This window comes from Salvelinus fontinalis, chromosome 21, assembly GCF_029448725.1.
Source record: "Salvelinus fontinalis isolate EN_2023a chromosome 21, ASM2944872v1, whole genome shotgun sequence".
Taxonomy (NCBI): Eukaryota; Metazoa; Chordata; class Actinopteri; order Salmoniformes; family Salmonidae; genus Salvelinus; species Salvelinus fontinalis.
This window is the reverse complement of record NC_074685.1, coordinates 14,329,428-14,343,552: the sequence shown is the minus strand read 5'-3', so window position 1 is coordinate 14,343,552 and position 14,125 is coordinate 14,329,428. Positions and strand designations below refer to the sequence as shown.

Sequence of the window (14,125 nt, the reverse complement as noted above, 5' to 3'; positions counted from 1 at the left end):
TTGGCCCCCCTTCACAGTAGAGTCATCAGACAAAGTTCTATTGACTGTTGACATCTAGTGGAAGCCGTAGGAAGTGAAAACTCATCCACATCTCGCTGTAATTTCAATGGGAGCTTGGTTGAAAATCTACCAGCCTCAGAAAAAATCCAAACAGGAAGTGTTTTTGCCTGCCATATGAGTTCTATTATACTCAAAGACATAATTCAAACAGTTTTATAAACTCCAGAGTGTTTTCTATCCAATACTAATAATAATATGCATATATTAGCAACTATGAGGAGCAGGCCGTTTACTCTGGGCACCTATGTGCACCTTTCATCCAAGCTACTCAATACATAAGAAGTTCATCGGGATCGTCTTTTTTTGGGCCCCCAATAATTGGTATCGGTATCGGCGTTGAAAAATCATAATCGGTCGACCTCTAGTGTGAACACTCCCTTATCCCTGGGCTAAAATCTCCCTTAGCCCCAGGCTAAAATCTCCCTTAGCCCCAAGCTAAGGTGCAGTGTGAACACGCCTATAGAGAAACACATAAACACACACAAACTCTGTACAGACAAACTCCAGAGCCATGAATTATCCAGATGGCAGATCACCCCCTCAGTCAGACCATAATCTCCAGGCTTTAAACTGCTCTCCCAGAATCCCCAAACTAACCATAACCCAACTATCCACTGGCTCCACACTGACTACAAAGTCTATAACTATTCCCAAACATGTAAATCATTTGTTTTTGTCTCCAGCTTAGGCAGTACAGACCCCTAGAAATCAGCAGATAGCCCTCTAGTGGTGAAAGTAAGAACTGACTAAAATGCACAGAGGGGTATTCTGTCAAGGACATATCTTGTAAAAACAATATATATATAGAGGCATACTAAGACAAAATAAATGTGACATGGTGTGCAAATGATAACACATACATGCCTGTTGTGTTCTGTTTAAGCAAATAAACGCCCAAGCTATTGAAGTTTTACAGTAATTGTTCTGTGGGTGTGTTTGTGTTGCAGCGGTGTATGAGCGGATGCGTGTGGACCAGAGGAAGTTTGGCAAGTCGACGTGGGCTGCAGCTGTGGACCGCATGGAGCGTCTGCAGTACGCCGTCTCCAAGGAAACGCTGCAGTTGATGAGGGCCAAGGAGATCTGCCTGGAGCAGAGAAAACACAGCCTGAAAGAGGAGGTATTACTCCTATATTACAGTACTACAACTAATACTATGACTATACTACTACTGTTATTATAGTAATAAATAGTCAACTAATGAGGGCCAAGGAGATCTGCCTGAAGCAGAGGAAACACGGCCTGAGAGGGGAAGTACTGATAAATCTATATAGCATTTTTCAAGATGCTCAAAGCACATTGTATTCGGGAATCATGCCTCATCCACCACCAATGTGTATCACCTACCTGGGTGATGCCACGGCAGCCATTTTACACCAGATGTCTCACCACACATCAGGTACACCAGGGATGGGCAACTGGCGGCGGCCCCCCTTCTGAAGGCCCTCAGATCAATAAAACAAAAAAAACTCAGTCGGGTCTCAAATTTCTGTTGTAGTTAGAATAGTAGAATAACCAAGGTGCAATTTCGAAATGCACATGTGTGTACGCAGACCCGCCAGCAACTGCGGCCCTTCATGATGAGTTCAGATTTCTTGTGGCCCTCACTCCCATCAAAGTTGTCCATCCCTGATGTACACAATATTCTGATTCTCTGTCTGTGTTTCTGCCCATCTATGTCTGTCTGTCTCAGATGCAGAGCCTGCAGGAGGGAGAGAATGCCATGCAGCGGTTGGACCAGATGGAGGCGCTGTACTATGAGCTCCAGCTGCAGCTCTATGACATCCAGGCTGAGGTGCTGCGCTGTGAGGAACTGCTGCTCAACGCCCAGCTCACCAGCCTCCGCAGACAGATCACTGGTAATACTATGCACTTTATACCTGTTACTTCTAAGTAACATTCAGACTAGGAACTGCTGCTCAACGCCCAACTCACCAGCCTCCCCAGACTACTATACATCTTAACCTGTTACTGTTAATGAACCACTAGACCTGTTCTAACTGCTCAGCTCCAAAGCCTCTGTAGAAACACTACTAGTGAGGCTATCTAACAGTGTACCTCTCTGCGCCCTTCCCTCCCCAGAGCGGCAGGACGAGGTAGTGTACTATGATGCGTATGAGAGTCCTGATGCCATGCGGAGGGTAGAGGACCCCTCGGCCTCTCTTCCCCCCCTCAGAGACAAGCTCAGCCAGCTGCAGCAGAAGACCAGACAGCTAGAGGCACGCAGGGGACGCATCACCGCCAAGAAGGCCTACCTTAAAACCAAAAAGGTAATAATCAACCAATCACACGCTTAGCTCTGGACTTACTAACAAATCAAAGCCATGAAAGCCTACCTCGAAATCAAAAATATGTAGAAAAGTAAAACCAATACTTTCAATCCTCCTGTAATGTGTTGGCTGTAATATGTCTTGTTTATCTGTAACCAGGAGATCTGTATCATCAACCACAACCAGAAGATACAGCAACGCCAAGGTAGTAAGGACGACCAGACCCATCAAGCACTGCAACAGGTACACTGATATGTTTCATTAGTGTTTGTGTTGATTCTAGAGGTCGACCGATTATGATTTTTCAACGCCGATACCAATACCGATTATTGGAGGACCAAAAAAGCCAATAACGATTAATCGGACGATTTTTATATATATATTTGTAATAATGACAATTACAACATACTGAATGAACACTTTTATTATAACGTAATATAATCCATCAATAAAATCTATTTAGTCTCAAATAAATAATGAAACATGTTCAATTTGGTTTAAATAATGCAAAAACACAGTGTTGGAGAAGAAAGTAAATGAGTCTTCAATATTCCCAGTTAAGATGTTTTAGGTTTTAGTTATTAAAGGAATTATGACGCGTCGACTGTTTATCTCTATACCATTTGTATTTCATACACCTTTGACTATTGGATGTTCTTATAGGCACTTTAGTATTGCCAGCCTAATCTCGGGAGTTGATAGGCTTGATAAATTGATAAGTCATAAACAGAGCTGTGCTTCATGCATTGCTAAGAGCTGCTGGCAAACGCAGTAAAGTGCTGTTTGAATAAATGCTTACGAGCCTGCTGCTGCCTATCACCGCTCAGTCAGACTGCGCCATCAAATATCAAATCATAGACTTAATTATAATAAACACACAGAAATACGATCCTTAGGTCATTTTTAATATGGTCAAATCCGTAAACTATTATTTCGAAAACAAAACGTTTATTCTTTCAGTGAAATACGGAACCGTTCCATATTTTATGGAGCGGGTGGCAACCCTAAGTCTAAATATTACTGTTACGTTGCGCAACCTTCAATGTTATGTCATAATTATGTAAAATTCTGGCAAATTAATTACGGCCTTTGTTAGGAAGAAATGGTCTTCACACTGTTCGCAACGAGCCAGGCGGCCCAAACTGCTGCATATACCCTGACTGCTTGCACCGAACGCAAGAGAAGTGACACAATTTCCCTAGTTAATATTGCCTGCTAACATTAACTTCTTTTAACTAAATATGCAGGTGTAAAAAAATATATACTTCTGTTTATTGATTTCTAGAAAGACATTGATGTTTATAGTTTGGTACATTTGTGCAACGATTGTGCTTTTTTCGGGAATGCGCTTTTGTTAAATCATCACCCGTTTGGCGAAGTTGAAGTAGGCTGTGATTCGATGATAAATTAACAGGCACCGCATTGATTATATGCAATGCAGGACAAGCTAGTTAACCTAGTAATATCATCAACCATGTGTGGTTAACTAGTGATTATGTGAAGATTGATTGTTTTTTATAGTTAGCTAGTTTAATGCTAACTAGCAACTTACCTTGGCTCCTTGCAGCCACAGGTCATTTTGATGCTGCACTCGCGTAACAGGTGGTCAGCCTGCCACGCAGTTTCCTTGTGGATTGCAATGTAATCGTCCATAATCGGTGTCCAAAAAGGCAGATTACCGATTGTTATGAAAACTTGAAATCGGCCCTAATTAATCGGCCATGCCTCTAGTTGATTCAGTGTTATGGGAATGATGGTGAATAGTTCCTCATCCTGTCTGTGTTTCTCCATAGCGAGGGGAGGAGCAGGAGGAAGAGGAAGAGGAGGAGAAGAGTAACGCCAGAATGAGTATGGATAGGTCGAGAACTCTGGACAGACTACGCAGCTTCAAACAGGTGAGAGGACACAGTTACTTCTGAATAACAAAGTCTAAACCTCTCATGTTGAGTACATCTTAGGTTGACACTGTGTTTAGACGCATGTTGTAACTTTTGTTTTTTTGTTTGTTGCAGCGTTTCCCTGGTCAGGTGACTCTGAAGTCCAGCAGACTGCGTATGTCCCACGGCCACTCTCGGAGGAAAACCTCCTCTCCCCTCTCCCCCGCGGGGAGGCCTGAGACCCTGGCTGCCAGTGTCCAAACAGACACTGTTGACCTCCCTGAGCTCTCTGCTCCTCCCTCTGATGCCTGTGGTCACCAGAGTGTCTCTCTAACCCCGCTAGGGGGCGCCACTGAGCCTCTCTCTACCCCCTCTCTTCCTCCCCTCTCAGCGATCCCCTCCTCTGCACCTCCACCTCCTCCCCCTCCTCCTCCCCCACCCGTTCCCTCCTTAGATGACCTCTCCAGTGAGGGAGTTGAGTGGGCTCACCCCACTAGCCCAGTCCGGCAGTCCAAGGCTGGGTCGGATTCAGAGCCTCTCCCACTGGCTCCCTTCTCCCCACGTTTCTTTGACAGCAGTCAGCTGCAGACAGCCAGAAAGAAACTGAAGAAGACAGCCATGCTGGACTCCTCACAATGGAGGAGAGGTCAGACATGACAATATACTGTTACCTGGATTTTAAAGGAATATATCAGAATCATAACTTGACTAGATTTTTAACATTGTTCCATTCTCCCATCTCTCCAGCGAGTTCTCCCATGGATGAGGTCCTGAACTCCCTGAAGAGAGGCAGCTTCCACCTGCGTAAGGCTGAGCTGAGAGTCCTAGCCCCCGACCCAGACGATGACGAGAGCAACAACATCCTGGCCCAGATTCGGCAGGGTGTCCGGTTGAAGAAGGTTCGGACGCAGCCGGAACAGCAGCGGCACACCAAGGGCTTGTTCCCCCACTCTGCCGACGCTCTGACCCGTTCCATCCATGAAGCCCTGAGACGCATCAAGGAGGCTTCGCCTGAGTCTGAGTCTGAGGACGAAGGCCTGCCCTGCACCGACTGGGAGAACTAGATACAAGATACACACACCGGCACCGACTGGGACTCTGACCTTTGACCTCAGCCACTACCATCTACTATTTCTGGCTCCACATTGACAGACTGAAAGCTGAGTAGAGATGTTTCCTGAGTAGAGATGTTAATTATTTCTTACTATTTCTTCTCGTCTTTGTAATGGACCAATAGCCTTTGCTCCTGGTTTTCTGTGTTGTGCTGACTTCTCACGCTCTATATAGTCAAGCACTTTGAGAACCTAGTAATGAAAGTCACTATGTAAAAAATAATTCCTTCACTCGATTCCTTCTTTTTCCTGGACCAAGCAGGGGAATAAGGCTCCTTGTCAGTGCACCGACTGGAGAGCTAGGGTTCTGGGATCCCTTTATATAGAATTAACTATGAGGTTGGAGAGGTTAGGTTGCTGGGGTGAGTTTGTTTTCCGTTTGACAGGATTGAGTGTTTCCTTTAATGTTAATTCAACCCCCCATAGAATAAAGTGTGATATTGTTTGGCTGGAACAAAATGCCTGCACTCACACCGTCCAGTCCTCTGCGGGTGAGCGTGGCAACCCCTGGTGTCGAGAAGTCATGATATTTTTCTCTGTAAAACCAGTGCCCTTTAAAGTCAGCTGATCTGTCCAGCTCTACAAAGACAGGTGTCATTCATTCCATACTCTATATTCATATTCCATCATGACATGTGTTTCTGTTGATGGTTTTTAAAGTGTGCTTTTACCTTCTTTTTAAGGTCGTTTTCATTTAGAAAGGAGTTTCTTTTTCTTTTTTTCACCACTTTATTTTCACTGATATTATTTTTCACGAGTCCACTATTACCGTGGAGTCGCTTCACCTTATCTACGCCTGATTCTTCTATCTGTTGTATCTAAGAGTTGTCAAAACTGAAACTATTTCTATAGGAACAATCCCTGTTTACTGTAATGAATCATATTGAAGAGAAAATGATGTACTGTTTGGAACTGAAGGACTGTGTGTACAACTGCTGTCCAAGTTGACATTTGGCCAGGTCAAAGGTGGTAGTACTGTATTTTTCCGGTCTTGAAAAACCCTCAGATAGAAATGTATGGTGCAGAACTGATATGATTGTCGGTCATGTAGAACAGGGATCTTGTCAGCTCTATTCATTATATTTATATCTGTGTTTACCTCACTGAATCCACCAGTGGTATGGTACTGGTAACTAACCACAGTGATTCAGTAGGCTGAGCATATGGGGCTCATGCTTCATGCTGTGTCTTCATGGCAAGTGGTCAAAACCCAATCATGTGAATTTCTGCAGCGTCCGCATATCTGACTGGGTTTCTAGTCTGAAGTGGCTTCTTCTCCTTCATCTGCACTGATCTATAAATGGTGGGTAGGTGACAGCAACACAGTAGAATGACTCAGAGGAATTAGCTTTTCACTGTAGATTTTTTTTAGTGCAGCTGTAGAGAAGTTTAGGAGTGTAGAGGCAGCCATTTTAGTTTTTTTGAGATGCCCCCTTCCTAGACCTGTCTCATGGTCTCTAGACATATACAGTACAAACCTGTCTGTTAGAAAATCACTTTCATTTTTGTCAGTTTTCTTCATTGTATTTGGGGTCTTTAAGTATTTTATACATGATTTGTAAAATCTTTTGTATTATTCATTTCCATCTCTTCTTTCTGTCTTTAGCTAACACTACAGTTTGACCTATAACCTTATGCATGTGGCTGGCCTGGTCTGATTTGAAGATGAGTCCGTCACTAGATAAGTGCAATATTATTATATTAAACTGAAATGTAATATATAATGTACATCCTGAAAATACATTGGCATGCTTAAAAACATCCTAAGTATTTATTGAGTAAAACAAGAATTTATAAAGCAATACCATACAAAATGTAAATGTGCTTTAATGTTGTTTTTTTGCCTTTTACTCTCGTTTTACTGTTATTGCATTCCTAACTGCTTTATATATCCCATTATATTTTTTCCCTTCAAAATAAAACCAAGTACCAAAATGTCTTCCTGTCCTGTTCTTTGACTTGGCATCACAGAGCCATTAGGACTCAACTCAGCCTTTGGCCAAACTAGACAGCCTTTTGTTGGGTCTAGTACATCATGCACATCCACATGAGGTCAACCACAAATAGGCAGTGAGTGGATGTGATGTTATACAAGAAGCATCAGGACAGGAACTGAAGTGAGTGCAGATTAGAGAAAACAAGGAGGAACATTCAGATAGTGAAAAATGACAACCCTTCATTTGTTAAATTTTTAAAAACATTTTACTATAAACTCAATTACAATTGTTTAAGCATGTGGTATAATCATTCAAAATTATTACTCAAACATTATTCCCTTTCAAATTGTAGTACAGATCATAATTGAAAACGCCAACCAGCCCAGAAACCACATTCAAATCTCTCAAAGATACCAGAACCAACAAGCCCTTAATAGTGTTCTTCAGGTATACATATAGTTTTATTTTTTATACATTATCACAGATTTTTGGCAATAGTAAACCCGACAAAAGTACCGTAGTTAGCTACCATTGATGCATCTTTGTACCAAAGGCAATGTCAGCAAAATTCATATTCTGTACAGGAAAACATTTGGCAAAAGGAAATAATGTCTCTGCAAACCACACCTGCTATGCACAAGGGTCTCTGTAAATCCATTTCCTTTTAAAATAGTTCAAAAATATTGCCTGTTTTTTTTTTTACACCAAAAAAAATAAAATAAATAATCTACCTTGACACCCACATACCAGACATGAAAATCATTAAATTCAAAGAAAAATGTGTGTCATAAAGTTCTCAATCTGTGGTTATAATATATCTGGAATAATAAATTAAGGGAAAACATAGGAACCAATCAATCACTGCACTTCAAGTTGTAACAGAAACAAGGGGAGGGAAAATAAAGAAAAATTGTTTTGGATTCACCCAAACATTCAATTCCATTTTCACAAGTGCACTATAAATTTGTTATATTAGTATTTGTAATACAAAAGTTTATAGAAAGGAAAGACTTTTGTAGTAACTGCTGACCCAAACCCCAGCTTCTGGCCTTGGGTTGGCATTGTTCCCCATCTTGTCTCTCCTTACATTTCCCAGAAGAGGAGGAAAATACCTGAAAGTGAGACTGAAATGTGTATTTTTACTCTTGACGCTCTCTCTTTATATTGCTCATTTAGTATATAGAAGGTTGTCCCAGATCGGTCCTCAATCTTGGACAAGATGCCACATTCTTTTTTAATCTCCATGGAAATGTTGTGATAGGAGGAGGACATTAGGAGCATTTAATAACAAGGTCACTGGGAGGTCATCTGTCTGACCTCTGACCCTTAGTCCTTAGATGGAGCCTCGGAGCAAACGACCATTGAGTCCAGTGAAACGCTGTAAGGACCAGTGAGTACAACTGTCTACATCTCCATGACCTCATCTAATCGGACTGTCCATTTGGCTGACAATGATATCTCCATAGTAACCAGAGCAATAATAGTACTGTAGTAATAACTGAATAATAAAGTGGTATATGCAAAATAGTTAGAAAACAGACCTGAATGCATGACGGACAACAGCAAAGATTAAACAAAAACATCCACCAGCAACTCATCTGAACTTTGCACCAAATAAATATAGAAAATGAGGGCTTCCTATTTCTGTTAATAGTGTCTGTAATGGAAGAAAAACCCAAAGCAAAATAACCCACCATATTCAACGTCCTCTCCTATGGAATGCTAGCCAGACTTGGCAACAAAAAAAAGCAGAGAGAAAATAGATATTTGAGCAGCTTGTAGTCTGTAATGTATAAAGAACATCCCACAGGGAGAGAGAAGAGATGGAAGGCAGGGCCCAAACAAAGCCTCGACAGGACCTCTGAAGTGTGTGTATAAAGTGTGTGAGTATGTTCATATAGTATACAGGTGTACCAGCAATATGTAGTGAACATTAGCCAAAACTAGAGAATCCAAGCGAGCAAGTCTATCTATTTACAATTATGTTCAAGCAGGTGGCATAATCAACACATGCTTGATTATGTGCATGTTAGTGTGAGTGAAGAATAATGACTATGTACTAATAACAGTGTGAATATTTTCATACAGTGCCTTCGTGCACTGACTACAATTCCTTCTCCAGTCACTATGTTATTATGGTGGTGATGGTGCTCCACTTGGGGGCTCTGTTGTAGCACTTCTCTTGTCTCTTCTAGCTGCTGCTGTCCTCGATGAGTCTGGCTAGGCTGTCTCGGAGCTCTGTCAGCTCAAAGATCTTCCCGTCCAGCAGCTCCAGCAGGGACCGCAGACTCTTCCTGAAGGCCTCGCTCTCTAGCTGACTGCCCTCCAGACGCAGCTCTAACTCCCCCAGCTGGGCCTCCAACGTTTGGTTCCTCTCCTCAGTCTCCTGGGGGTGGGGTAGAGGGGGGGGATGTTGTGTTAACGTGTGCACACAGCAAACTTACTCATACAGTGGCTTGAAAAAATATTCATAAACCTTGGATTCTTCACATTTTATTGTGTTAAAAAGTGTGATTAAAAAGGTCCTGTGTGGCTCAGATGGTAGAGAGCACGGTGCTTGCAAAGTCATGGTTGTGGGTTGGATTCCTACGGGGACCAGTACAAATAACAAATGTATCCACTCACTACTATGTCGCTCTGGATAAGACGTTCTAAAACTTTGGGGGAGGGGGGCGTCCTAAACTGACATATGGAATTGTTTTCAAATGGTCATTCTATGGATAACTTAGCTATTTGGTCCTACAATTCGAATTGTAGGACCCCTTTAAGTATCAATTACTTGGTAAAATATAGATTTTCTAAAGCCCATAGAAACGCATCGAATAACATTCATAAATGGCAAAAAGTACAAAAATAAAATGAAATCCTAACATACAAGGATAAAGTGTCTGTCCTAACAACATTATTATCCTTAATTTTTTTAAATCAAGCTGCCGGAAGTATTTTTGGGGCTGCAGATGTTTTGCCCGCACTGCAAAGGGCTATATCAGTCCGCTAGTACAGGACTATTAAAGGCCCAGTGTACCATTTTTATTCAAGGATATCCAGTACCAGTCAAAAGTTTGAACACACCTACTCATTCAAGTACTACTCACTAATTTTTCTTTATTTTGACTATTTTCTACATTGTATAAAAATAGTGACGACATCAAAACTATGAAATAACACATATGGAATCATGTAGTAACCCAAAAAAAGTGTTAAATAAATCAAAATATATTATATAATTGAGATTCTTCAAAGCAGCCACCCTTTGCCTTGATGACAGCTTTGCACTCTTGGCATTCTCTCAACCAGCTTCATGAGGTAGTCACCTTGAATGCATTTCACTTAACAGGTGGGCCTTGTTAAAAGTTACATAGAGGAATTTCTTTCTTTCTTAATGCATTTGAGCCAATCAGTTGTGTTGTGACTAGGTAGGGGTGGTATACATTAGATAGCCCTATTTGGTAAAAGACGAAGTCCATATTATGGCAAGAACAGCTCAAATAAGCAAAGAGAAATGACAGTCCATCATTACTTTAAGACATGAAGGTCAGTCAAAGCGGGACATTTCAAGAACTTTGAATGTTTCTTCAAGTGCAGTCGCAAAAACCATCAAGCGCTATGATGAAACTAGTTCTCATGAGGACCGCCACAGGAAAGGCAGTGTTACCTCTGCTGCAGAGGGTAAGTTCATTAGAGTTAACTGCACCTCAGATTGCAGCCCAAATAAATGTGTCACAGAGTTCAAGTAACAGACACATCTCAACATCAACTGTTCAGAGGAGACTGCATGAATCAGGCCTTCATGGTCGATTTGCTGCAAAGAAGCCACTACTAAAGGACACCAATAAGAAGAGACTTGCTTGGGCCAAGAAACACGACCAATGGACATTAGACCGGTGCACATCTGTCTTTTGGTCTGATGAGTCCAAATTTTAGATTTTTGGTCCCATCCACAGTGTCTTTGTGAGACGCAGAGTAGGTGAACAGAAGATCTCTGCATGTGTGGTTCCCACCGTGAAGCATGGAGGAGGTGGTGCGATGGTGTGGTGGTGTTTTTGCTGGTGCCACTGTCCGTGATTTATTTAGAATTCAAGGCACACTTAACCAGCATGGCTACCACAGCATTCTGCAGAGATACACCATCCCATCTAGTTTGCACTTAGTGGGACTATCATTTGTTTTTCAACAGGACAATGACCCACCACACCTCCAGGCAGTGTAAGGGCTATTTGACCAAGAAGGAGAGTGATGGAGTACTGCATCAGATGACCTGGCCTTCACAATCACCTGACCTTAACCCAATTGAGGTGGTTTGACTTTCAAACACAGGTCCCTCAATTCAACACTTGACTGAGGGACCTTACATATGTTGTATGGGGGACAGAGGAAGAGGTAGTCATTCAAAAATAATCTCAAGCCCTATTATTTCACAGAGTGAGTCCATGTAACTTATTAGATTTTTACTCCTTTACTAAATTAGACTTGCCTGATCAAAATGGCTTAATACTTATGCAATGACTATATTTAAGTAATCAAATTTGTATATATCTTAAACATAGACATTGTCATAATATTTTGAGTAGATTGCTGACAAAAAAAAGACAATTAAAATCATTTTAATCCCACTTTGTAACACAATAAAATGTGTAGAAATCCAAAGGGTCTGAATACTTTTGCAAGGCACTGTATAGACAAACACACAAAGACAAAACACACACCCACACTTATAAACACAAAGACAAACACGCACAAACCAACAAACACACACTGCAGTGAAAACAGATGTCTGAGGCCCAGTGTGGTGTGCAGTGCAATACTGTAGTGTTGTTCATTAGTCTCACCTGTAGTTTTTGTGTTAGCGATTCCTTCTGAATCTGGAACTCATTGGCACTCTCCACTTCCTCTTTCAACCTCTCTAGTTCCTGCAGGGAGGGAAAATATACAATCACAGGGCTCACATGTACGTTTTCTCCCTCACAAATACAGTTTACACACACACACACCTCCTCCTTGGCCTTTAATGCTGACTCCAGTTCTTCTATCGTCTGGTTGAGCTCAGTCTTCTGGGATTTGATGACTGGCGTCTGACCACTAACACACTCCAGCTCTGTCACCTGAGGACACACAGTGTTGGTAATCATATCGTTTTTATGTTCTTTGTGTAACCATTCTGATCTGTTTGTGTAGCCTCTCTCTAGTATCCCTTTATAAAGTCAGTCAGTCTTACCCGTTTGTGTAGTCTCTCTCTCTAGTATCCCTTTATAAAGTCAGTCTTACCCGTTTGTGTAGTCTCTCTCTAGTATCCCTTTATAAAGTCAGTCTTACGCGTGTATGTAGCCTCTCTCTAGTATCCCTTTATAAAGTCAGTCTTACCCGTTTGTGTAGTCTCTCTCTAGTATCCCTTTATAAAGTCAGTCTTACCCGTTTGTGTAGTCTCTATAGTATCCCTTTATAAAGTCAGTCAGTCTTACCCATTTGTGTAGTCTCTCTAGTATCCCTTTATAAAGTCAGTCTTACCCGTTTGTGTAGTCTCTCTCTAGTATCCCTTTATAAAGTCAGTCAGTCTTACCCGTTTGTGTAGTCTCTCTCTAGTATCCCTTTATAAAGTCAGTCAGTCTTACCCGTTTGTGTAGTCTCTCTCTAGTATCCCTTTATAAAGTCAGTCAGTCTTACCCATTTGTGTAGTCTTTCTCTAGTATCCCTTTATAAAGTCAGTCTTACCCGTTTGTGTAGTCTCTCTAGTATCCCTTTATAAAGTCAGTCTTACCCGTTTGTGTAGTCTCTCTAGTATCCCTTTATAAAGTCAGTCTTACCCGTTTGTGTAGTCTCTCTCTAGTATCCCTTTATAAAGTCAATCAGTCTTACCCGTTTGTGTAGTCTCTCTAGTATCCCTTTATAAAGTCAGTCAGTCTTACCCGTTTGTGTAGTCTCTCTCTAGTATCCCTTTATAAAGTCAGTCTTACGCGTTTGTGTAGTCTCTCTCTAGTATCTCTTTATAAAGTCAGTCTTACGCGTGTATGTAGTCTCTCTCTAGTATCCCTTTATAAAGTCAGTCTTACGCGTGTATGTAGTCTCTCAGCCTCCTCCTGGTAAGCAGCCAGTTGTTGTTTCCACTGTTTGACGTTGGCTGTGGACTCCAGCAGAGCTGCTGTCAGCTTGGCATTGTTGCCCTTCAGGGCTGCCAGCTCGGCCTCCCAGTGCTTGTTAATACTGGACGAACTGGAGACAGACAGACACTTCAGCAGAATTTCAGTGACCATGACCCAGACATTGGTGCCAAGACCCAGACCCAGTGTATTGAGACACATGACAAGACCAACTGACCAAGACTGCTTTTTTGTGGTCACGACTGGTCTTAAGACTGCAAGATCAAGACTCCATCTTTGATATAAACTCAATCATTGTTTTCCTGAGTTTATTGCAAAAAATAACAATGCTGTCATTTGACTAGAAGACTATGAACCATTCCAGCACCAATGTACAAATACATGTTCAACTTCATGTTCATCAGCATTACTGACCTCAGAGGCTAGAGTGGACATGAGGGGAACCATGTATGGTGAATACGGAGGGGTGGGGGAGTGAAATACATTTTCCATTTATTTAGTCATTCATAATTAAAATCAGCGCTACACAGTGTTTTGATATAATGCTTAACAGCTGTCCAGGGTTCTGGGACCACATGAATAAGAGATGGATGACTCGACACATTCAGGGGGGTGGGTGGACCACGCACACGCAGTGCTGCTGCTGTGCCAGTGAACAGCTAAACCCCTCCAATACCAGACTGAACTTGGGAGCACAGTGGAGCACAGTGGAGTACTGTGGAGTACTGTGGAGCACTGTGGAGCACTGTGGAGCACTGTGGAGCACTGTGGATGTTC

General features: G+C 42.0%; 2 protein-coding genes across 4 annotated transcripts in view; one reads left to right on the top strand and one right to left on the bottom strand.

Moving 5' to 3' along the window:
• The window catches only part of LOC129818241 (junction-mediating and -regulatory protein-like), a 71,070-nt gene extending 63,815 nt beyond the window's left edge, over positions 1–7,255 (top strand). For both annotated transcript variants that reach the window (XM_055873988.1, XM_055873989.1), the window contains exons 4-10: positions 1,008–1,177; positions 1,751–1,916; positions 2,140–2,327; positions 2,487–2,570; positions 4,121–4,222; positions 4,340–4,850; positions 4,952–7,255. In XM_055873988.1, coding sequence (XP_055729963.1) covers positions 1,008–1,177; positions 1,751–1,916; positions 2,140–2,327; positions 2,487–2,570; positions 4,121–4,222; positions 4,340–4,850; positions 4,952–5,268 — 1,538 coding nt within the window. In that variant the 3' untranslated portion in view covers positions 5,269–7,255. The remainder of the gene's footprint in view (positions 1–1,007; positions 1,178–1,750; positions 1,917–2,139; positions 2,328–2,486; positions 2,571–4,120; positions 4,223–4,339; positions 4,851–4,951) is intronic.
• Positions 7,256–7,495: 240 nt separating this feature from the next.
• LOC129818243 (homer protein homolog 1-like) overlaps positions 7,496–14,125 on the bottom strand; it is a 28,285-nt gene continuing 21,655 nt past the window's right edge. For both annotated transcript variants that reach the window (XM_055873990.1, XM_055873991.1), the window contains 4 exons: positions 13,301–13,460; positions 12,245–12,355; positions 12,083–12,163; positions 7,496–9,639 (listed from right to left, as the gene is read on the bottom strand). In XM_055873990.1, coding sequence (XP_055729965.1) covers positions 9,445–9,639; positions 12,083–12,163; positions 12,245–12,355; positions 13,301–13,460 — 547 coding nt within the window. In that variant the 3' untranslated portion in view covers positions 7,496–9,444. The remainder of the gene's footprint in view (positions 9,640–12,082; positions 12,164–12,244; positions 12,356–13,300; positions 13,461–14,125) is intronic.